Raw genomic sequence first — 22664 nt, 5'->3', positions numbered from 1 at the left:
GGGTTTCATTACTTGGTGTTATGACTGGAGATCATAATTTAATAGCATACTTTGAAAGTCCATTTTATAATGATATGTGATCTATATTTCATTAGAATGATGAACCCTGTTGCAAGTTAATGACCTCTTCAGTTGTCTATTGGACTGAATAAGTATATGAAAGCTTAGGCTTGTCTCAAAACTATAAGAGAAGTGAATTCATACCGACAACACCTCATATGCACAATATGGAAAACAAGTTTGAACTATTACCAACTATTACCACATTCATAATCAGAGATTCATACATTTGTTTAAGTGTATTTTACAAAATGTGCAAGTTCACAACAACGGGGCGGCAGGTAGCTTAGTGGTAAAGAGCGTTGTGCCAGTAACCGAAAGGTCGCTGGTTCTAATCCCCGAGCCGACTAAGTGAAAAATCTGTCTGTGCCCTTGAGCAAGGCACTTAACCCTAATTGCTCCTGTAAGTCGCTCTGGATAAGAGCGTCTGCTAAATGACTAAAATGTAAATGTAACTACCACTTCACATGCATACAGATGACAATGGATTTACATTTTATTTGCTTTGGTAAGGCTCACTTTTAAACATATAGTTTAGACTTCTGGTTAAAAGATGCTGCAGAATAGAATACTGTAAATGTTTCTTAGGGGCAAATCTCACTGCTTGTCCATGGGCATCAGAGCAAGCGCTTTACATTTTCACTACTAAACAATATCATTTGTATCACCTAATAGTGAAAGTGACAAGTAGTAGCATGTAGTCTCCAATAGTTACAAATAATGTCCTTCCTTATACTGGATAAGTAAATGGCTAGAATTGCAGTCGTGTTGTTCAGATGATCAGATCTCTCAAAGCCAATTTAATTCCACTTCTCCAGGCGTTGTGAGATATGACCATCTGAGCAACATGACTGCAATGAAGATGACCTGGAATGTGCCCCATGGTTTTTAGTGCACTGTTATAAGAACCATCAATCCAGATTAAAATAACCCTTCAAAAGTGTGATGTGTTCTCATTCAAATATATTTTATTCAAACTTAACAGAATTGAACACACAAAAGGATGATTTTGATCTGGATTTAATGTTCTGAAAAACCATCCCCAGCAGCTGGTATATCACATCCAGGACCCAGCTAACACTTTTTTTGTTCCCACAACGTTGTGGGGAAGTAATTTGTCAAATAACCAAAGGACAACCTTAAGGGAACGTTACATTTAACTTTCTGTGCCAGCTAGGGAGTCTCTCATTCAGCCTCTCCTGTCTGTGAAGGACCAGTCCCAGATCAGTCCAGGTACTTCTCAGCACGGAGGATCTGGCAGTACATCAGCAGGGAGAAAATCAGGGCCAGGATCTGAAACGACAAGAGAATGTATTTGAGTTATAAAAATGGTGACGTATTTATGCATAGTCACTTTAACTCTACCCACATGTACATATTACCTCAACTACCTCAACTAGCCGGTGCCCCCCGCACATTGACTCTGCAACGGTACCCCCCTGTATATATAGCCTCCCTACTGTCACTTTATCTTTCTTCTGCTATTTTTTTTCTCAACACTTTTTGTTGTTGTTGTTTTATTTTTACTTTTTTGTTTAAAATAAATGCACTGTTGGTTAAGGGCTGTAAGTAAGCATTTCACTGTAATGTCTGCACCTGTTGTATTCGGCGCATGTGACCAATAAAATTTGATTTGATTTGATTTATATTTCACAAAACCGGATAAAGTGAATTATTTGCCAGATAACTTTCCTAAATGTTTAGATGTTTTTTAACTCAGTGTTTTGAGCTCATATTTCTTAGCTCACATAGAGAGCTCATATTTCTGAGTTTATTGAGCGAGCTCATATTTCTTAGTGCGAGCTCATATTTCTTAGTTCACTGAGAGCTCATATTTCTTAGTTTATTGAGTTTAGATATGGTACAACAGACTCAATATTCTCAATGACCCAGATTCAAGCTTTCTTTATAAACATGTAAGTTAAGTTATATCTGGGAGTTTATAAAATTTTGTTGACTAACAATGATCCTGTTTGGTGGAATACAACCCTGGCTTATTGAGATTGGACATACGGATGGCGCCGGAGAAGATGGCTGCCGTTTTACAGCCCTCTAACCAATTGTACTATTATGTGTGTTTTTTCGCGTTATTTGTCATTTATTCTGTACATAATGTTTCTGCCATCGTCTCTTATAACCAAAAAGAGCTTCTGGATATCAGGACGGCGATTACTCACCTCGTATTGGACCAAGATTTTTTTCTTCAACGAGTCGGACGCGAAGGATAACCTACAGACACCCGACAAGGCCCAAATCCCCGTCATTCGCAGGAGAAAGAGACAGAGATTTTGTGGACGTAGGTCGGGGTGCCTTGTAAGGATCTGACGGCGAGCGAGTAAACTGCCTCTTCCATCAATCCTATTAGCCAATGGTCAATCATTTGAAAATAAATTTGATGACTTACGGTTATCCTACCAACGGGACATTAAAAACAGTAATATCTTATGTTTCACGGAGTCGTGGCTGAACGACGACATGGACAAAATACAGCTGACGGGATATACGCTACATCGGCAGGATAGAACGGCTGACTCCGGTAAGACAAGGGGTGGCGGTCTGTGTATATTTGTAAACAAACAACAGCTGGTGCACTAAATGACTACCGACCCGTAGCACTGACGTCTGTAGCCATGAAGTGCTTTGAAAGGCTGGTCATGGCTTACATCAACACCATTATCCCAGAAACGCTAGATCCACTCCAATTTGCATACCGCCCCAACAGATCCACAGATGCAATCTCTATTGCACTCCACACTGCCCTTTCCCACCTGGACAAGAGGAACACCTACGTGAGAATGCTATTAATTGACTACAGCTCAGCGTTCAACACCATAGTGCCCTCAAAGCTCATCACTAAGCTAAGGATCCTGGGACTAAACACCTCCCTCTGCAACTGGATCCTGGACTTCCTGACGGGCCGCCCCCAGGTGGTAAGGGTAGGTAACAACACATCTGCTACGCTGATCCTCAACACGGGGGCCCCTCAGGGGTGCGTGCTCAGTCCCCTCCTGTACTCCCTGTTCACCCATGACTTCATGGCCAGGCACGACTCCAACACAATCATTAAGTTTGCCGACGACACAACAGTGGTAGGCCTGATCACCGACAACGATGAGACAGCATATAGGGAGGAGGTCAGAGACCTGGCCGTGTGGTGCCAGGATAACAACCTCTCCCTCAACGTGACCAAGACAAAGGAGATGATTGTGGACTACAGGGGGAAAAAAAGAGGACTGAGCACGCCCCCATTCTCATCGACGGGGCTGTAGTGGAACAGGTTGAGAGCTTCAAGTTCCTTGGCGTGCACATCACCAACAAACTATCATGGTCCAAACACACCAAGACAGTCGTGAAGAGGGCACGACACAGCCTATTCCCCCTCAGGAGACTGAAAAGATTTGGCATGGGTCCTCAGATCCTCAAAAACTTATACAGCTGCACCATCGAGAGCATCCTGACTGGTTGCATCCCTGCCTGGTATGGCAACTGCTCAGCCTCTGACCGCAAGGCACTACAGAGGGTAGTGCGTACAGCCCAGTACATCACTGGGGGCCATCCAGGACCTCTATACCAGGCGGTGTCAGAGGAAGGCCCTCAAAATTGTCAGACTCCAGCCACCCTAGTCATAGACTGTTCTCTCTGCTACCGCACGGCAAGCGGTACCGGAGCGCCAAGTCTAGGTCCAAAAGGCTTCTCAACAGCTTCTACCTCCAAGCCATAAGACTCCTCAACAGCTAATCATGGCTACCCGGACTATTTGCACTGCCCCCCCACCCCCACCCCATCTTTTTATGCTGCTGCTACCCTGTTAATTATTTATGCATAGTCACTTTAACTCTACCCACATGTACAGTGAGGGAAAAAAGTATTTGATCCTCTGCTGATTTTGTACGTTTGCCCACTGACAAATGATCAGTCTATAATTTTTATGGTAGGTTTATTTGAACAGTGAGAGACAGAATAACAACAAAAAAATCCTGAAAAACACATGTCAAAAATGTTATAGATTGATTTGCATTTTAATGAGGGAAATAAGTATTTGATCCCCTCTCAATCAGAAAGATTTCTGGCTCCCAGGTGTCTTTTATACAGGTAACGAGCTGAGATTAGGAGCACACTCTTAAAGTGAGTGCTCCTAATCTCAGTTTGTTACCTGTATAAAAGACACCTGTCCACAGAAGCAATCAATCAATCAGATTCCAAACTCTCCACCATGGCCAAGACCAAAGAGCTCTCCAAGGATGTCAGGGACAAGATTGTAGACCTACACAAGGCTGGAATGGGCTACAAGATCATCGCCAAGCAGCTTGGTGAGAAGGTGACAACAGTTGGTGCGATTATTCGCAAATGGAAGAAACACAAAAGAACTGTCAATCTCCCTCGGCCTGGGGCTCCATGCAAGATCTCACCTCGTGGAGTTGCAATGATCATGAGAACGGTGAGGAATCAGCCCAGAACTACACGGGAGGATATTGTCAATGATATCAAGGCAGCTGGGACCATAGTCACCAAGAAAACAATTGGTAACACACTACGCCGTGAAGGACTGAAATACTGCAGCGCCCGCAAGGTCCCCCTGCTCAAGAAAGCACATATACAGGGCCGTCTGAAGTTTGCCAATGAACATCTGAATGATTCAGAGGAGAACTGGGTGAAAGTGTTGTGGTCAGATGAGACCAAAATCGAGCTCTTTGGCATCAACTCAACTCGCCGTGTTTGGAGGAGGACAAATGCTGCCTATGACCCCAAGAACACCATCCCCACCGTCAAACATGGGGGGTGTTTTTCTGCTAAGGGGACAGGACAACTTCACCGCATCGAAGGGACGATGGACGGGGCCATGTACCGTCAAATCTTGGGTGAGAACCCCCATGAAAATGGGTCGTGGATGGGTATTCCAGCATGACAATGACCCAAAACACATGGCCAAGGCAACAAAGGAGTGGCTCAAGAAGAAGCACATTAAGGTCCTGGAGTGGCCTACCAGTCTCCAGACCTTAATTCCATAGAAAATCTGTGGAGAGAGCTGAAGGTTCGAGTTGCCAAACGTCAGCCTCGAAACCGTAATGACTTGGAGAAGATCTGCAAAGAGGAGTGGGACAAAATCCCTCCTGAGATGTGTGCAAACCTTGTGGCCAACTACAAGAAACGTCTGACCTCTGTGATTGCCAACAAGGGTTTTGCCACCAAGTACTAAGTCATGTTTTGCAGAGGGGTCAAATACTTATTTCCCTCATTTAAAATGCAAATCAATGTATAACATTTTTACATGTGTTTTTCTGGTTTTGTTTTGTTGTTATTCTGTCTCTCACTGTTCAAATAAACCTACCATTAAAATTATAGACTGATCATGTCTTTGTCAGTGGGCAAACATACAAAATCAGCAGGGGATCAAGTACTTTTTTCCCTCACTGTACATATTACCTCAACTAGCTGGTGCCCCCGCACATTGACTCTGCACTAGTACCCCCCTGTATATAGCCTCCCTACCGTTATTTTATTTTACTTCTGCTCTTTTTTACTCAACACTTTTTTCTTTTATTTTACTTTTTTATTAAACAAATAAATGCATTGTGGGTTAAGGGTTGTAAGTAAGCATTTCACGGTAATGTCTACACCTGTTGTATTCGGCGCATGTGGCAAATAACATTTGATTTGATTCATTGATTGAGCTATTAATATGTGGTAGTTACCTGGACAATGCCAATGCAGACTCCAAACACCAGGACAGAGAGAATGTTGTCCAGGAGCCACTGTCTGGCCTTCTGATAACACGGCTGAGAGAGGGAAGAGGAAGAGGAAATGGCGGAAAGGGAGAAGGACAAAGGGAAGGAAGGAGGGAGGGAGGGAAGGAGGGAAGGAGGAGAGGGAGAGAGGGAGGGAGGGAGGGAGGGATGGGAGGAAGAGAGGAAAACGTGAGAGGAAAAGGGGAAGAGAAAAGGGCAAAGGAGCAGTAGAGGAGGGGGAAGGTGGGGGACAGAGAGTGAGATGGGGGTTGGGTAGGGGGGAGAAGAGTGGAGGACAGATGTGAGAGAGAAGGAGAGCAATATGTTGATGAGAATTGGGTGTTGAAAGAACGCAGTCAAGAAATAAATTGTATTGTCAGGGTCATTCTTTACATTCTTGTAAGTGTGAGCGCACACGCACATCTGGACTCTTAGCAAGACATGTAGGCAGCTGGGAAATGTCTTGTGCGCAGGCTGTTGAACTTTGACTCCCCTGACACTCCCTCCTCCCCATCCCCCCCCTACATTTGAAAAGTGGTCTGACCTCGATCCATCCTTCAACACATTGGTCCATCCCACCGGAGCAGCAGGAAAAGGGGAGCGTTCCGTTGATCACGAGGTACCAATCTGTTTTGTTGGTCACGCCGCAGCACTTGAACTAAGAAACAAATATTGCATATTTGTTATTATCTCTGTTGGTCTCTGACTCTCTCTGTCAGATTGTTAGTTTGTTTGTTTGAAAATGTGTCCCTGAGCGTGTCCCTAAAAAATGTGTCCCTGGATCAGCAACTGCACAGCCCCTCAGACTCACTGATACTGTATGTACATGATGTAACTTTCTAGCCAATCAATATTTAAAGGGATTGTGCCAGATGTTGGCCCTTTTTCTACTTATGCAGAGTCAGATGAACTCATGGGCACTTTTTATGTCTCTGTCAGGTATTAAGGAAGTTAGAGGTAGTTTCGCGAGCCAATGCTAACTAGTGTTCGCACAATGGCTGGAAGTCTACTGAAACAGCTACAGTTGCATGCTGACTCTGGTTAAGTAAGGTCCCTTTAAAGGGACAATCTGCAATTGCTACATCCATTTTTGGACATATAAATGAATGATATGTAGCCATTGATTCTTGAAGAATATAAATTATAAATGCCTCATGAGCTTAGTTCAACTGTCGTACCCCACCAGAACCACCCAAAATATAAGCTTGTTTTACTCCAATGTTTGTATTAAAGGGGTATCCTACGAAGCAGGTTTGAGGAGTTAGGAGGTAATTTAGGTCAACTGAGTTCAACTAGGTATAACCGGTCATACGAACGTGGCTCACCTTTTAGCCAGGTACATTTCTATGGCAACGAATCCTTCAGAACTAACCTGCTCCGGGACAAGCTAACTCAGGGCTAACTCCACTTACCCTGAATGAAATGACTGAACCATGAGTTGAGGACCAGATTTCCTCCCTCTTGCAAAGATTGCGTCATCATCCCCTTCATTTGAGGAAGTCGACTGATTAAATATTTTATTAATCAAAAGTGTTTTGTGTAAAAATGTTTGGTTGAAATATCACATTACAGATTTTAGTAATGACAGAACGCAACTTCACGCAATGTAACACTTTTGTATGACTTTATAAATAAATATTGATAGGAGTGGGAAAAAAGGAGTGTGTGCATTGATAAGCACACCAAAGACTGCATTAACGATAAGTAATAAAATAACGGCACTTCTAAAAGCCTATTTCACACTGCTGAATTTGCAAGATAACTTTTCATTTTGATTTCGGCACAATTGAAAATGTGGCACTGACTCGCCCATTGATTGATGTTTCAGCATTGTCTCAATGAAAAGTAGGGTGTTCGACTAGCCATTTGCGACATGCACGTGCAGTTACAAGCCTGCTAGAGTTAGCGGCAGGTGGACGAGCAATATCCACCATTGTAGTATGGATGAAGCTTGAGCTGGAATGTGAAGCTAACTGAAGCTGGTTAGCTTTAGAAAACCATGAGTAGATCTAGCGTGCTTCGTAGGATACCCCTCTGGCATCCATTGCTCTGTCTATGAATTTGAGAGTGGTTACGTTTCTCCAGCCCATCCTTCAGCTTTTTCCTGAAACAGGAAAGGGGACAGGGACGGGCATGCAGGGCACGTGCCCCAACCCCCCCCAAAAACGTTGGGTTTTATTTTGGAGTTTTGGGGCCCTCCTGGAGGTCGGGGGGCCCCCAGATAGCATATGATAGCAAAATGTGTAGAAAATTAACTGTAAAACTGTACAATTTTCTCTCAGCCTCATGGCAAAATGTCAACAAAAGCATGAGATGGCCCACTGGGCACACACTGGTTGAATCAACGTTGTTTCCCCGTCAGATAAAAAAACACCTTATGGAACAGCGGGGACTGTGAAGCAACACAAACATAGGCGCAGACACATGCATACACACACACGATAACATACACACTAAACACACACGTACACATGGATTTTCGTACTGTAGATATGTGGTAGTGGTGGAGTAGGGGCCTGAGGGCACACATTGTGTGGTGAAATCTGTGAATGTATCGTAATGTTTTTTAAATTGTATGAACTGCCTTAATTTTGCTGGACCCCAGGAAGAGTAGCTGCTGCCTTGGCAGCAGATAAAGGGGATCCATAATAAATACAAATACAACATTTCAATGAAATTACGTTGAACCAACATGGAATAGATGTTGAATTGAAGCCTGTGCCCAGTGGGGAGCTATAAAACAGCATAAGTGTAGAATTGCAGGAAATTTGCTTTAAAACGGCAACATTTTCTCTTAGCCTCAAGACAAAATGTGTAAAATAGCGTTATAAAACTGCAAATGTTTCACTCTGCACCATGGCAAAATGTGTTGAAATGCAGGAAGTTAGCTGATTTCCAAAAATCAAAAATTGCGGATTGGCCCTTTAATGATCACTAAGGCGGGATAGCCTACACTGGCATAGCTGGGCTGCGTGCAGTACACAAAACGTAATAGAACGTTGAACGGAAACTGTGCTGTACTGAACGACCAGTTGAAGAACAGGGAAGGGTTGGGTTGTAACTTCAAAATGCACCTCTGCCCTTTTAAATACGTCAGTCATTGCTTCAAGCCACACACCGGCACACCCGCCGAACGGAGCAAAAGTACCTCAAAGTCTGTCCAAGAACGTTTTGGGGAAACGTGTCGTTCAGTACAAGTTGTTCCACAACGTAGCAAACATTCAAGTGAACTGAACACACCCCTGGTGTTTTGGCGATGTCGGATGTGTAACTGCATTAGAGCTGTCAAATCGGTGAGTGTCTGCTCCAGTAGTTGTCACGAAGCCACGCCCGTCCCACTCACATTAGAAGTTCAAAACCAGAAAGTGTAGGCTGTATAGCCTATCGAAATAATGATACAAATTGAAAATCATTCAACTAAATAATAAGGATTTATATCAGCCTAAAGCGACTCAGTGCATCCAATGGCAGTGTCCGCAATAGCCTACCGCACAGGGCTGCTTGTGGATTGCTCTAATGCAGTTCCACCTCTGACGCCATGCTCTACCAACTGAGGTACACGGGACTACACTAAGGTGTCGAAAGCATTCCACAGGGATGCTGGCCCATGTTGACTCCAATACTTCCCACAGTTGTGTCAAGTTGGCTGGATGACCATTCTTGATACGCATGGGAAACTGTTGAGTGTGAAAAACCCAGCAGCATTGCAGTTCTTGACACAAACCAGTGCGCCTGGCAACTACTACCATGCCCTGTTCAAAGGCACTTAAATATTTTGTCTTGCCTCATTCACCCTCTGAATGGCACACATACACAATCCATGTCTCAATTGTCTTAAGGCTTAAAAATCCTTCTTTAACCTGTCTACTCCCCTTCATCTACACTGATCTGAAATAGATTTAACAAGTGACATCAATAAGGGATCATAGCAGCTTTCACCTCGATTCCCCTGGTCAGTCTATGTCATGGAAAGAGCCTGTGTTCTTAATGTTTTGTATACTCAGTGTAAGTTCTTACTATCACCGTCAGTCAGTTTAAGTGATTTATCACTAAATCCACTAAACATACACGGAACAGACACAGGGACCATATAAGGTGACAGACTAGGGATTGGTGCGTTTCCCCTAACCCCCATCCCCCCTCTACCATTTTCTGCACATTGTCCCATGACGACTTCAGTCCTTCGTCTGTCAAGTAATCCTTCATCCCCTCCTTTAACTCATCCTGCGCTTTTGTGTCCAGCTGAAAGAAGGGATGGAGAGGGAGAGAGAGAGAGAGAGAGAGAAGGATGAAGTGTGGGCCTTGATATAGTTGCAGCATATGAGACAGATGTAGGGGATAATGTAGATTTCTAAAACTTCTAGAATGTAAATGACTGTATCACCTCTTTGTCTTCTGAATCAACCTCTGTGTCGGTATATCGTTTTTTACACTGGTTGTTAATTTAGTTATCATATAGTGGTAAAACATTACTAATGACCCCCTTTTGGGGTTGTTAAAGATTAGTGGGTGAAACTAGATCTTTATGAGTAGCCAGGAGGGTTGTAGATGGATGGTAGACTGGACTCACCTCGTTGTGAAAGATATGGAGGACCAGGGTTAGAGTCACCTCTGTCAAGACCAGGAGCAAAAGGATTACAAAGAACTGGGGGAAGGGAGGGAGAGAGAGAGAGGGGGATGGGAAAGAGAGGGATGGGTTAGAAGAGATACAGTGGGGGAAAAAAGTATTTAGTCAGCCACCAATTGTGCAAGTTCTCCCACTTAAAAAGATGAGAGGCCTGTAATTTTCATCATAGGTACACGTCAACTATGACAGACAAATTGAGATTTTTATTTCCAGAAAATCATATTGTAGGATTTTTAATGAATTTATTTGCAAATTATGGTGGAAAATAAGTATTTGGTCACCTACAAACAAGCAAGATTTCTGGCTCTCACAGACCTGTAACTTCTTCTTTAAGAGGCTCCTCTGTCCTCAACTCGTTACCTGTATTAATGGCACCTGTTTGAACTTGTTATCAGTATAAAAGACACCTGTCCACAACCTCAAACAGTCACACTCCAAACTCCACTATGGCCAAGACCAAGGAGCTGTCAAAGGACACTAGAAACAAAGACATACAAGACCACTGATAATCTCCCTCGATCTGGGGCTCCGCGCAAGATCTCACCCCGTGGGGTCAAAATGATCACAAGAACGGTGAGCAAAAATCCCAGAACCACACGGGGGGACCTAGTGAATGACCTGCAGAGAGCTGGGACCAAAGTAACAAAGCCTACCATCAGTAACACACTACGCCGCCAGGGACTCAAATCCTGCAGTGCCAGACGTGTCCCCCTGCTTAAGCCAGTACTTGTCCAGGCCCGTCTGAAGTTTGCTAGAGTGCATTTGGATGATCCAGAAGAGGATTGGGAGAATGTCATATGGTCAGATGAAACCAAAATAGAACTTTTTGGTAAAAACTCAACTCGTCGTGTTTGGAGGACAAAGAATGCTGAGTTGCATCCAAAGAACACCATACCTACTGTGAAGCATGGGGGTGGAAACATCATGCTTTGGGGCTGTTTTTCTGCAAAGGGACCAGGACAACTGATCCGTGTAAAGGAAAGAATGAATGGGGCCATGTATCGTGAGATTTTGAGTGAAAACCTCCTTCCATCAGCAAGGGCATTGAAGATGAAACGTGGCTGGGTCTTTCAGCATGACAATGATCAAAAACACACCGCCCGGGCAACGAAGGAGTGGCTTCGTAAGAAGCATTTCAAGGTCCTGGAGTGGCCTAGCCAGTCTCCAGATCTCAACCCCATAGAAAATCTTTGGAGGGAGTTGAAAGTCTGTGTTGCCCAGCGACAGCCCCAAAACATCACTGCTCTAGAGGAGATCTGCATGGAGGAATGGGCCAAAAAAACAGTGTGTGAAAACCTTGTGAAGACAACAGAAAATGTTTGACCTGTGTCATTCCCAACAAAGGGTATATAACAAAGTATTGAGAAACTTTTGTTATTGACCAAATACTTATTTTCCACCATAATTTGCAAATAAATTCATAAAAAATCCTACAATGTGATTTTCTGGATTTTTTTTTCTCATTTTGTCTGTCATAGTTGACGTGTACCTATGATGAATATTACAGGCCTCTCTCATCTTTTTAAGTGGGAGAACTTGCACAATTGGTGGCTGACTAAATACTTTTTTTCCCCACTGTATTTAATCCTTTGGACCTGTGCGTGTGTATGTGGTTTTGTGTGTTGTGGTAAGTTGACATGGTTGAGGTTGACCCATGTTTTGTGATGTCATGGGGACTCACCGTCATCAGCAGGCAGCGCTGCTCCTTCAGGGCGCCAAGGCAACCCAGGAAGCCTGTCACCATGGTGACGCCCCCAGCAACCAGAAGTAGGTTTGCTGCAGAGAGTGAGGGAAAAGACAGCGGGAGGGAGGAGAACTCGGACTGGGTGAATGATAGCCACACTCCCACTCCAAACAGGCCACATCCTCCCAGCTACAGAGGAGACAAGAGACACAAAAGGTGACTAAGGTGAATTCCAATACGTAAAGTGGTAGTTCATTCCAAAATCAAAGTTTGACCCATGTTTTCAGTCCTCAAAAGTAATCTATTTGTCGGACAAACTTAGATTTTCGAGTGAACTGTTAGAAGATAGGACATAGGAAAGGAAGCAAGTTTTTGCACTGGGACTCACCCTGCCTGTTGTGACTGGTCCCAGATCTGTATGTGTTTACATGTGTAAAAGCACTTACAGATGGGACCAGGCTACCCTGTGTTATAAGTTGTGCATTTTAAAATTTAAAACAGAGTGAAATCATCAATGCTGCCTGCTTGACCTACATAAGTAGAGATTTGGCAGGAGTCTTACTGTTGAGCGTATTTCCATATGTTCCTACCAACTAACATATGTCCAGAGTTATTGGAGTGTAGTTTTATGTCTAGGTGGCGCCAACCAGAGGCTTTATCATGTGTTTTTCCACTTTGTGACCCTTTTTTTCTTTTTTTACTCCATGCGCCAGTTATGACTTTGCACTTTATGATATCTAATTCAGAGTTTGTATTCACATCCTAGTGTTGCTAGCCAATACTGTACATGACTTGTGGTGCATGGTGAACTTGTTCCCCAGCCTAAGGTCATATTCACGTTTATCTGGGATCACAAATATATTAATTTGGGAGACAAATAAAGAGACCAAACTTGACCATAATAGACACAGGACCACAGCAAAACCAGTACAAAACTAGAACAAGGCCAGAGTGGAATCAGACTAGTTTAAGACCAGAATTTACAATCTCTTATGGTATGTAAGTATGTAGAATGGAACAGACCAGAACTGAGCCAGAACCGGACAAGCAGAGAGCTAGAAGAACACTGTAATAGAACCACACAAACAGGACTAGACAAAGACCAGAAACAGAAACAGAGCAGAACTGGAATTGGAGCTTAAAAGCCCAATCTGTGATTTCAACAGCCTGACCCTCCCACTTTGTTTGGTAAGCTATATTCTTCAAGATTCAAACAATGGGTATACCGTACTGTATATAATTAATTTAAATGACCATTGAACAGCAGAAAATCGTACAGATTGTGCCTTTAGAAAACTGAGGCATACCAAAGGACAGAGATGTAAATGTACTGACCCAGAAGATGAGGTTGAAGACGAACATGAGGTATTTCACGCAGCACAGGCACCTCCGAGAGGCTGACATCCTGACAGAGAGAGAACAAAGTATTCTATATACTAATATCAAGTTCAAGCTAATTAGGTTATAACAAGTTCAAGACAAGACTTGAGAAGTTTAATCTACTAAACTACTCAAGTATACCTTGGGCATACAGCACATTCGAGGTGTGGTTGTTGTGGCAGATGGTTTTGTGTATTGTGGTTAGTTTACTTGTAAAGGTATTTGTAGGGCTGTGCCTGTACAGTGTGTATGGTGGACTTGTTCCCTAGCCTGTGTTCCGGAGTGGGTCTAATAAGTCACACAGTCACTGTGGTGGAATCTAGTGACCTGTTCCACACACAGGAAGTCAGCTTATCGGAGCGGACAGGAAGGAACCTCCCTTCTCCTGCTGGACTGCTAATTGTGTGTGTGTGCGTGCTAATTGAACTCATGTGGGGCGGTCGTGGAAGGTTACCATGACCAGCCACAGACAGGATAAACATGACTCACAACACAACTGGAAGTAGAGCTCATTCTAAAGGCATGCTGATGCCAGAGGGAAGAATAGTGTGGTAGAATAGACTTAAAAATACTTAGAACAGAATGAAACAGAGGAGTGCTTCTTTTGTTAATAGATGTACAATAAGAGGCGGTCTTTGAAAATGGGGAACAATTCTTGATCAAGCAAAACGACATTGATGTTAGTAGTGTGAACAATGCAAAAGCATTTTATGCGTTTTTACTTGTTCAACACTTAGAATGGACATAACTGGAGGCAGACCTACAGAATAAGAAAATAACTACTTTGGCTTAAGTTCTGATGTAAATTATATGAAATATAAATTAGTCTCAGTCTTACACAACCAATTTATCATAAATCAATATGTGCCATTACTAGGATTCGTGCATACACAGACAAGGCATATCTGCAATGGCTAAGACATTTAACATATGTGTGTGTGTGTGTGTGTGTGTGTGTGTGTGTGTTAATTAAGCCTACTGTACCTGTCTGACGGTTGGCTCACAGGCTTGATAGACAGACAAATGAGTAGAAGAATTCCAGACTATGGGACTCCTCTTTTGTTCTCTTGACTCTTCTCCTTTGTTGAGTTGATTTAATTTCAATAACATATGCTTTGAACGGTCCTCCAGATTAGAAAGCTACATTTGAGTTTTCCCTCTTTGTCATCCTCCCCTCTTTGTATGGATTGTTCTTAGGATAGAATTCCAGTTTCTTTCTTTCTTTTTTTTATCTTTCTTTTCCTCTGTTCCTTTCTCTCTGTCAACTTTTAAATAAACTCTGTCCTCCCGTAAATCTTTAACTCAATTGATACATTTAATAAGTCTATCCCTACATTTAGAGTTTGTTCATCCTTTCTACCTCTGACTCTTCTATCTTTTCTATTACAATAAAGTTATCTTTCTTTCTCTCCCTTGCTCTCTCTACTTTTCAATAACTTCCAGATGTGACTGTTGTTGCCACTCTTATTTCTCTCTCTCTCTTGCTCTCCCTCCTCCCCTCATATTTTTTTGCCGTTCCTCCTCCACCGCTCCTTCCTCCTCCTCACCCCTGTCCCCTTACTCACCACATATCTCTCTCTATCCCTCCCTCCATCTCTCACACTCCCTCTCCCTCTCTCCTTCTCTCTCTCTCTCTCTCTCTAAACAAACATTATCTGTCAGATTATCCTATTCAGCAGAGCAGAGAGACATTTAAGGCATTTGTTTGCCATAGTTGCAGATTTTTTCTCTTCTATTTCCTCGGATTCTGTTGTATGCACCCCCCTCCCCCCAACACACACACACACACACACACACGCACTTCCTCCCCTTCCTGAACAAATGGTTGAGGGAGGTTGAGGGGTGTAGTAGAGTTTTGACCAGGATAAAGTTGAACATTTGGCTTACGTACCTACCAAGGACATTGCCTTTACAGTGATCAATCTTAGTTAAAGCGGTTGTTGTATCTCTAGGTTTCATGTGTGATTACATCAGAGGGTTTTCCCTGACTTAGTTTTTTGCCTGAAAAACTGTGTTTGATCTCTGCTTGAGGTACCTGTTGTTTTTCTGCTAGATGTTTGCAACAGATGCAACTGAGAAAAAACAGGCCAGTAGAACAGAAGACCTATGTGTCACCACGGTCTTTACTGCAGGTCACATAGTTGAACTGTTCTCTGATCATAAAGATAGGGAAAGGGCATGACCTAGTGGCCATAATCAGCAACATATATAAAATCAAGTAAACAAAGCCTAAACTATTGGACAAATCCTAACTTCCACTGAAGTTGAATATTCACTTAATCATGCATTGATGTCAATGGGAGACTAAGTGAAAATTCGACTTAGTAGAAGTTAAGATTCACCCCTATGAATTGAGTGCTATTGATTCAAGCAGTTCCAGAAATAAAGTGCATTTGAAGACAGCAAATTGTTAAGCAAAAAGTATTCATTCTGTCACGTTCAACAACTTAATTCTAGAACATGCTCTCTGCACATCCTAAAACTTTATTTAAAAAAGAACGATTAAGAAAAAGCATCATACAAAATACAACGGGTAAAACGTATGGCTATACACACAACCATGTTATGTTGACAGAGCACACAATCACAGATACATACAATGTCAAAGGCCTTTTCAGTAGTACAAAAATATCCAACACTTTTACAATTATCACCTAGAAAAACTTTTCTGGAAAACTGTTCTATTTTTAAACTGCAGTGGTTAGACAGAATGCCGCTCCTCCATTCTGCTCCCCTCTCTCAGGCTCATTTTCTTTCTGTCCATTCCCTTCTCCCCTCTCCATTTCTTTTTCACTTTCCCCCTCTCCGTTGCGCTCTCCTCTCTTTTTCTCAGAGTTAGATTTTGAGAGTGAAGGAGCAGCCATCCTCTCTAGCCTCTCCTCCACTCCCTCATCAATGTACAGCAGAGGCTCCTCCTCCTCCCATTTCTCCGCCTCCTTGCTCCCAGCCACTCCTACTCCCCCATCAGGCCCACCCTTCTCTTCCTCAGTCTCGTTGGCTATGAATGTGCTCAGCACCACATCCGTTCCAGCCCCCTCTGTCTTGTTGTCCTCTGGGCTCCCTCCCTCCTCCCCGCCCTCACCCTCCTCCCTGTCCCCGCCCCCTAACTTCACTGGCCCCGCCCAGGCGTCTTCCTCTGCCCCTTTCTTCCGCTTGGAACCCTTCCCGTTCCGGAAGCTGGACTCAAAGTACTCGGTGCGGCTCTGCCTCTTTCGTCTGACGATAAGACATACGCAGTAGACTATGCCCATGCATATAACCCCAACCAGGAGAGCGATGAAGAGCAAGATGGACTGACCTAGCTGCACCCCGACCTCGGCCACTGTAGAGTCTGGATCTGTGGAGGTGGAGGTATGGGTGGTAGTGGGGGTCATGGCATGGCTGGGAGCGGCGTTGACCGATGGGGAGGTGGGTGCAGTGGTAAGTCCCTCTGTGTGGTTGGCAGTACTCTCTGAGGCAGTGTGGATAGGTTCAGGTGTAGGAGAGGAGTCCTCCGTCAGACGAGGGGTGGTGTGAAGTGGCCAGACTTGGATAACAGAAGTCAGGTGGTCCTGGGAAGTGGTTGGAAAATAAGAGGTGGTCATCAGGACGTCTTGGGAGAGGGTGGGTTTAGGGCCAGGTGGAGTGGTCGTATCTACAGGCCCTTCAGTGGTCACAGGTGAAGGTGTCATTGTCTCAGCCTCTGAAGTAGAAGTTGGTGGTCCCACCTGACCGGTGGTGGTCTCAGGGTCTGTTATTACCATAGTGATGGCATCAGCGGTAGGTACTGGAACAGAAGTTACTGGGGTGATGATTTCAGTGGCGGGCTGTGCCGTAGTGACGACCACAGGAACAGGCGTTGTTCCGATGGTGGCCTCAGGTGTAGAGGCTGCAATCGTGACGTCCTCCGTAGTAGGTGCTGCCATGGTGACATTCTCAGGTACGGTGATGGTGACATTATCTTGGGCAGGGAGACTGGGCAGAGAGAGGGAGAGGAGCAGAGCCCCGAGCATCAGCCGTATCCGCTCCATACTGGGCAAGAACTGAGAGGGGTCACAGAGGTCAACTGTCCCTGAAGGGTTTTGCTGATCTCTCTAAGATTACTTTTGTCTTCCTCTCTCTGAGGTGAGTCAGCGACAGCGTTGTGGCTTGAAAGGTATTGGAAGTTTATTTTACAAGTCTAGAGCAGAAAAATGTACATTTTAGAAAAGAAAAGCGGAATCCGTCATCAGCTACCGGGGTTCTTGGTTTGACTACGACTGAGTGTCAGGCTTTGATCTTCACTGCTCTCGGACTTTCCCTTTCTTTCAGGCCTTGCTCTTGTTAATAATCTATGGTTTGACTGAGTGTTAGGCATTTGAAGTGCACTTACATAGTCAAACCTTTGTTCTCTTGCTGTCTCTCCTGGTTGCTGGGCTTGTGGTTCACTAGATTGTACTTGGGTGCAAATAGGCCGGAAAGACACAACCCTTCTCTTCCTCTCTCGCTCTTCCGCTTTCCTCCTCCCCTGCACGCCACTCTACTATTCTGTATATCAGCTGTCTATTTCAAGTGCAGCGTGAGAGATTGCAGCAACGGTGAACCAAAAAAAGCATGAGACCTATATAGAAAAGGACAGATTGAAGGGTAAAGGAAGAAATGGAAGATGGAATGGAGAGGTTATTTTATGTGTACATTCCCACATGTACTGTATAATAAGTTTACTTCCTCACAGCATCCACTGTCTGGACTGCTGTAGATGTAAAATGCTTGCTTAGCACACACCTAAAAATTAAGGAAGTTACCAACATTACTTCTTGTTATTTATTATTGTCCACAATGTCACCATCCATTTGACTGTTATTTATAATATAATTGGGGGTGAAAAATCTAAATGAGTGTCTAAAAGCAAGTTTGCCAATCTTCAAAATAATAATTTAAAAAAATAATGGTAAAAGATGAAGACTTAAAGACCGATTGATTAAAAAAAAAACATATTTCAAGAAAATGTCCTCTAAAAATGTATTTACAAATAATTATGAAGAGATACATTAGGAGGACCCCCTTACTACAAGAGCATGTCAGTAAATTTAACACAAGCCTATGAAAGTTAATCTGATTGTATTTTCGAAACATCTTTCCCTCCTTTTTCTTGCCTCCTCAAACAGTCACCGTCACAAAGCCATATTTTGTCTATTATTATCCAGATCAGTGTCTGTTTAGATCAGACATCTATCAATGTGTGCCATTTTTTATCTTACTTACCAACATGTTGCTTGGAGAAAACGGTTGGGTTGAAATTATGAATCCACCTTAAAGGCACAGGCTTTAACGCCTGTTCTGTGTGGATGACGTCTCGTGCACTAGTACATGTACGAAACACCTTTCTCTCGCTCTCTTCCTCCGTCCCTCCCTCCTGTTCACTCTCTTCTTTCTCTCTCCCCTCCCTTTCTCTCTCTAATTGGTTCTCTCTATCTCTTCCCCTCAGAGCATCAAATTCTTCGTAAAACAGTTTCGGTAACTGCAAAAGAGAGACAGGTGGGGTTGAAGAGATGCCAAGTAACTAAAGAATAGCTTCATTTTGTCTATTGCGTCATGTGCTTATTTTCTCGAGGAAAAAGGAGAAGTTGGCCCTACAAAGGGAAGAAGCTGTGTGTGATGAAATGTTTGAGCCAGGGTGTGTTTGCACGCCTACATACAGGCCTACTTGGATGTCTGTCTTTCAGTAGACTTATGTAGATCTTATACTTTTGTTACAGCCAATAAACATACAGATTATGAATTGATAATGGAAATGTTACAGTGTTCAAATCTACCATGGAATTGTTAAAATAATGATGAACATTTCTCTCCAAAGTAATTCCAGGTAAATTGTAGTACTGTAGTACAAAAAACAAAATCATACGCAGGTCTCCAACAACATTTGGTCTTTAGTTTCTTCTGGTATCACTCTTCCGTTTGCATACCAGAAATCTGTGATGTCCTCCAGTGTCACTTTGGGTTGAGTCCACAGGTTGTCACACTCTGTCCCTTTCTGCCTCTGCTGCTCCCTCCTCCCCCTCTCCTTCACCCTGTCCCTCCCGCTCTCTCGTTTATGGTCAGGTCCCATGGTGGAGCCGTTGGCGTACCAGAATTCCACCCTCTCCTCCACCGATGACATCTGGTCAACCCACAGGTTCTCCAGATCCACCCCTGACACCTTCTCTCCTCCTCTCCTCACTCTCCTTTCCCGCTCTCTCTGGACTGACAAACGCACCCACAGGAAGACAGTGAGACCAAGGAAGACCGAAGCAGTCAATCCCAGAGCCCACAGAACAATGAAACAGACCAGTCTAGTAGAGCCAGGAAGCAACGATGGGGATCTTTCATCTGCCTCTCCGCACTCAGGATGAGCATGCACAGTGTTTTCAGTTGTGTTGTTCAGCCTGTTGTCATAGCCTGAGATTGTGTGGTTGTGTCTGAGTGAATGAGTATGAGTTTTCTTATTCAAAAGTATTGTTGTGTTACGATTATTAGAGGTTGTGGTATTACTGTATGAAAGTGTGTTTGTGTAGTTGTCTGTGACATTATCTGTAAATGTGTTAGCTTTGGGATATGGAGTTGTGCTATTGTCAGCATGGGGGATTGAAACTGTGGCTGTGGTGTGGTCCTGGTTGTCCATAGACTGGCTCGTGTCGTCAGGTTGTGTTTTGTAGCCAGTAGCCCTGTAAGTCACGGTAATGTGCTCATACAAACCAGGAAGTGTGAATGTGTACGTAGGTGAAACCGTTGTTGTTGTTGTTGTGACGCTGTTGGCCTTACTTTGTTTACCTCTGTTCAAACCTGTCACTCTATTAGTTGGGGTGTTTGTGAAGAAGTCTCTCTGTGTTGTGTAGTAATCTCCCGATGCAGTATCTACACTTGCCATCTCTAGTCCTTGTGTAGCAGTGTGCTGGTCTGCTGCTTGTGACCTGTCTAAGTGTGGCTTCGCTAGCCTGGAGTCATTACTGGTGTCAGCAGCCCATGTCTCTATGGAATTTGGTGTGTTAAATTCTCTGGCTGTTTCAGTGGTGCTACTGTCATGATACTCAGTCCCTTCCTCCCCGGGGAGAGTGGTGGTGCTGGGGTGGTCAGTTGTGTTTGAGGCTGTGTGTCCGCTGAAGGGTGTCTCATGGTGAATGTAGCTTTCTGTTTCCCTCCTCAAGTCTCCTGCAGTTGTGTGCCTGTTGCTCTTCTGTCCGGCTGTGGTGGCGTAAGTGGCAGTTCCTGTTCTGAGAATGCCTCTTCCTTGAGTCGTTCTGCCTGAGTTGTTGACAGCTGCTAAGCTAGCGCTTTTCTTCACTTGTGTGTTGAACGTGCCACTAGTCCTACCAGGGTGGTTTTCAGTTGTGGAGAGTGGAAGCTTCAGGGGGTCTGATGTTGTAGTGCGGATCCTAAGGTCTAGAGCTGTTGTTTTGATTTCTGTGGCGCTCGGTGAAACCGCTGTGGTGGATTGGAGGACAGGAGTGCCGAGGAGGTGAGGAAGGCACATGGCGAGGGAAATCAGAGTGACTCTCATCATGTCTGTGTGCGAGAAAGAGAGGGACAGAGAAATATATAGAAATAGTGGGAAAGAGAGAGAGAGTAATAGAGAGCGGGAGAGAGAAAGAGAATGACAAATAAAGAAAGAGAGAGATCTTGAGAAAACGAGAGAGCGACAGAGGCATCCAGCTAATCAGATTACTTGGTTTTGCTTGTATTACTGTAGCACACTTTTGAACACTCTCCCACTGCTTCCCAATGTCACTCAGTCTCATACTCAGTAAGCTGTCAGTTCTCAATGGAAAAAGTTGTACATCTAGCGATTCCACACAATTGGAGACCAATAACTCATGGATAATAAAATATCTATGCAAATAAACAGAAAAGTACACATACCTAATTGTCCAGCTTTCTCATCTCACTGCCTCTTCCCCTTTACCCATGACTTCCACTTCTGCGGCGCCACTCGTCATCGCACCCTGCCCTATGGCCCCATGGGATACCTCGAACCACAAGCCACCCACTCGAAGTTGACATGAGGAAATGTTCCGTTTGATTACCATGACAACAGAGCTATAAGGTGCAGGTTGGAGGTTGAGCAGGATGTGGTATGATGTTGTGGTATGACATGGCCCCGCCTCCATCCTCCATGGCTCAGTCCCCTCAGACGGCAGTTTGGAATAAAAACATGATCTATACCAACGCTTCCTGTTGACTCAATTCATTTCACACGTTCCAGATTCAAAGAGTGATAAGTGGACGTTTAACGAGAAAAGTGACAGATAGTATTCAAGTCTATAATTCTCGTTATTGCCATTGAGGTCAACAGTGATGTCAAACACTTTACTCATAATGTGAAGTGATTTAAACATACTGATTATTCATAATGCCTGCTTAACAAAGAAATTATCCAGTGCACATTAGGGGAATCTTTTAACACCATCATGGTCATCTGTAAAACCATTTTCCATAAATTATGAATGTATAAACATACGTGTACAGAATGTGTAAATTACATTGTTTGAACAAACAGTAAAAAGAAACTGCTTCCCTCTAAAGCTCTCAGTCGATCACGTCCTTTTACTCTTTCTCTACTCCCTTTCATCTTATTCCTCTTTTCTATCATTTCAACTCTCCTACTCTATTGTTTGTCCCTCCTGTAGCCGCTGTGTCCGTATTTAATTAGGGATTGGCTCAGATTACCAACCTGAGATTGACCTAATCTGTTTGAGTCACTGACACTGAGGGTGTGCGAGGTATGGATTATCACACAAATTTACCGGGTGAGAAGGACAACCATACTATCCCATCAAGCCACACATACAGTGAAGAAAGAGAGCCATACAGACCAGTGTAATGTGGAATAAAGAGGGATTGGCAAAGACCTGTCAGTGAGAGCATGCCAAATGGAGAACGAGGGAGAAGGAACCACGCCAGAGAGTAGAGAAGAAGAAGAGGATGATGAAACGTTAGCTGAGAGATGAGGAGGAAGATGAGGAGGAGATGGAGTGGAGGACAGAACAACGGGGCATGGAGGAGTGGAACGGGTTCATCTCAGGAGGAGAGAAGGCAGTAGAGCATGAGGAGGTGGCTGAATTTAGGCCTGGGGACAGCATGACCCCTCAGCATGTCCTGAGACTGTCCAGATACACCCAGGGTGAGTCTATCTGGGTAGCAGCTGCCCTTAGGCACATATCTAGGATCAGTCTACCCTCCCCAACTCCTAATA

The 22664-nt window shown here is 43.9% G+C and overlaps 2 protein-coding genes across 5 annotated transcripts; both read right to left on the bottom strand.

Moving 5' to 3' along the window:
• Window positions 1-538: 538 nt before the first annotated feature.
• On the bottom strand, window positions 539-14967 carry LOC123491227 (tetraspanin-4-like). The gene is made up of 8 exons (XM_045221369.1): window positions 14462-14967; window positions 13433-13502; window positions 12095-12286; window positions 10357-10431; window positions 9933-10028; window positions 6331-6444; window positions 5754-5837; window positions 539-1353 (listed from the first exon to the last, which is right to left on the bottom strand). The coding sequence occupies exons 2-8, from the start codon at window positions 13499-13501 to the stop codon at window positions 1285-1287; spliced, it is 699 nt and encodes a 232-aa protein (XP_045077304.1). The 5' UTR covers window position 13502; window positions 14462-14967; the 3' UTR covers window positions 539-1284.
• Window positions 14968-15918: 951 nt separating this feature from the next.
• Window positions 15919-21623, bottom strand: LOC121550899 (leukosialin-like). Of its 4 annotated transcripts, none has more exons than XM_045221341.1 (3): window positions 21332-21599; window positions 17829-20977; window positions 15919-17431 (listed from the first exon to the last, which is right to left on the bottom strand). In XM_045221341.1, the coding sequence occupies exon 3, from the start codon at window positions 17380-17382 to the stop codon at window positions 16165-16167; it is 1218 nt and encodes a 405-aa protein (XP_045077276.1). In that variant the 5' UTR covers window positions 17383-17431; window positions 17829-20977; window positions 21332-21599; the 3' UTR covers window positions 15919-16164. The 4 variants fall into 4 exon arrangements, 3 of the variants coding, with proteins under 3 accessions (XP_045077276.1, XP_045077277.1, XP_041719259.2); XM_045221342.1 differs by having other exon boundaries at window positions 18701-20977; XR_006661180.1 differs by lacking the exon at window positions 15919-17431 and having other exon boundaries at window positions 17493-18056; window positions 18701-20977; window positions 21332-21623.
• Window positions 21624-22664: the final 1041 nt, after the last annotated feature.

The sequence above is a fragment of the Coregonus clupeaformis genome, chromosome 7 (assembly GCF_020615455.1).
Source record: "Coregonus clupeaformis isolate EN_2021a chromosome 7, ASM2061545v1, whole genome shotgun sequence".
In the NCBI taxonomy this organism is placed as follows: Eukaryota; Metazoa; Chordata; class Actinopteri; order Salmoniformes; family Salmonidae; genus Coregonus; species Coregonus clupeaformis.
The sequence above is the reverse complement of the archived record's forward strand: the minus strand, read 5'-3'. Positions and strand labels throughout refer to the sequence as shown.

Excerpts from the sequence above, each read along its gene's own strand:
- LOC121550899 (XM_041863325.2), bottom strand. The coding sequence starts at position 17,487 with ATGGAGCGGATACGGCTGATGCTCGGGGCTCTGCTCCTCTCCCTCTCT.
- LOC123491227 (XM_045221369.1), bottom strand. The coding sequence starts at position 13,501 with ATGTCAGCCTCTCGGAGGTGCCTGTGCTGCGTGAAATACCTCATGTTC. Across the intron at positions 10,029-10,356 it reads TCCATATCTTTCACAACGAG|CTGGACACAAAAGCGCAGGA; the intron begins GTGAGTCCAGTC and ends CCCTTCTTTCAG. Across the intron at positions 6,445-9,932 it reads GGGACAATGTGCAGAAAATG|TTCAAGTGCTGCGGCGTGAC; the intron begins GTAGAGGGGGGA and ends TTTGTTTCTTAG.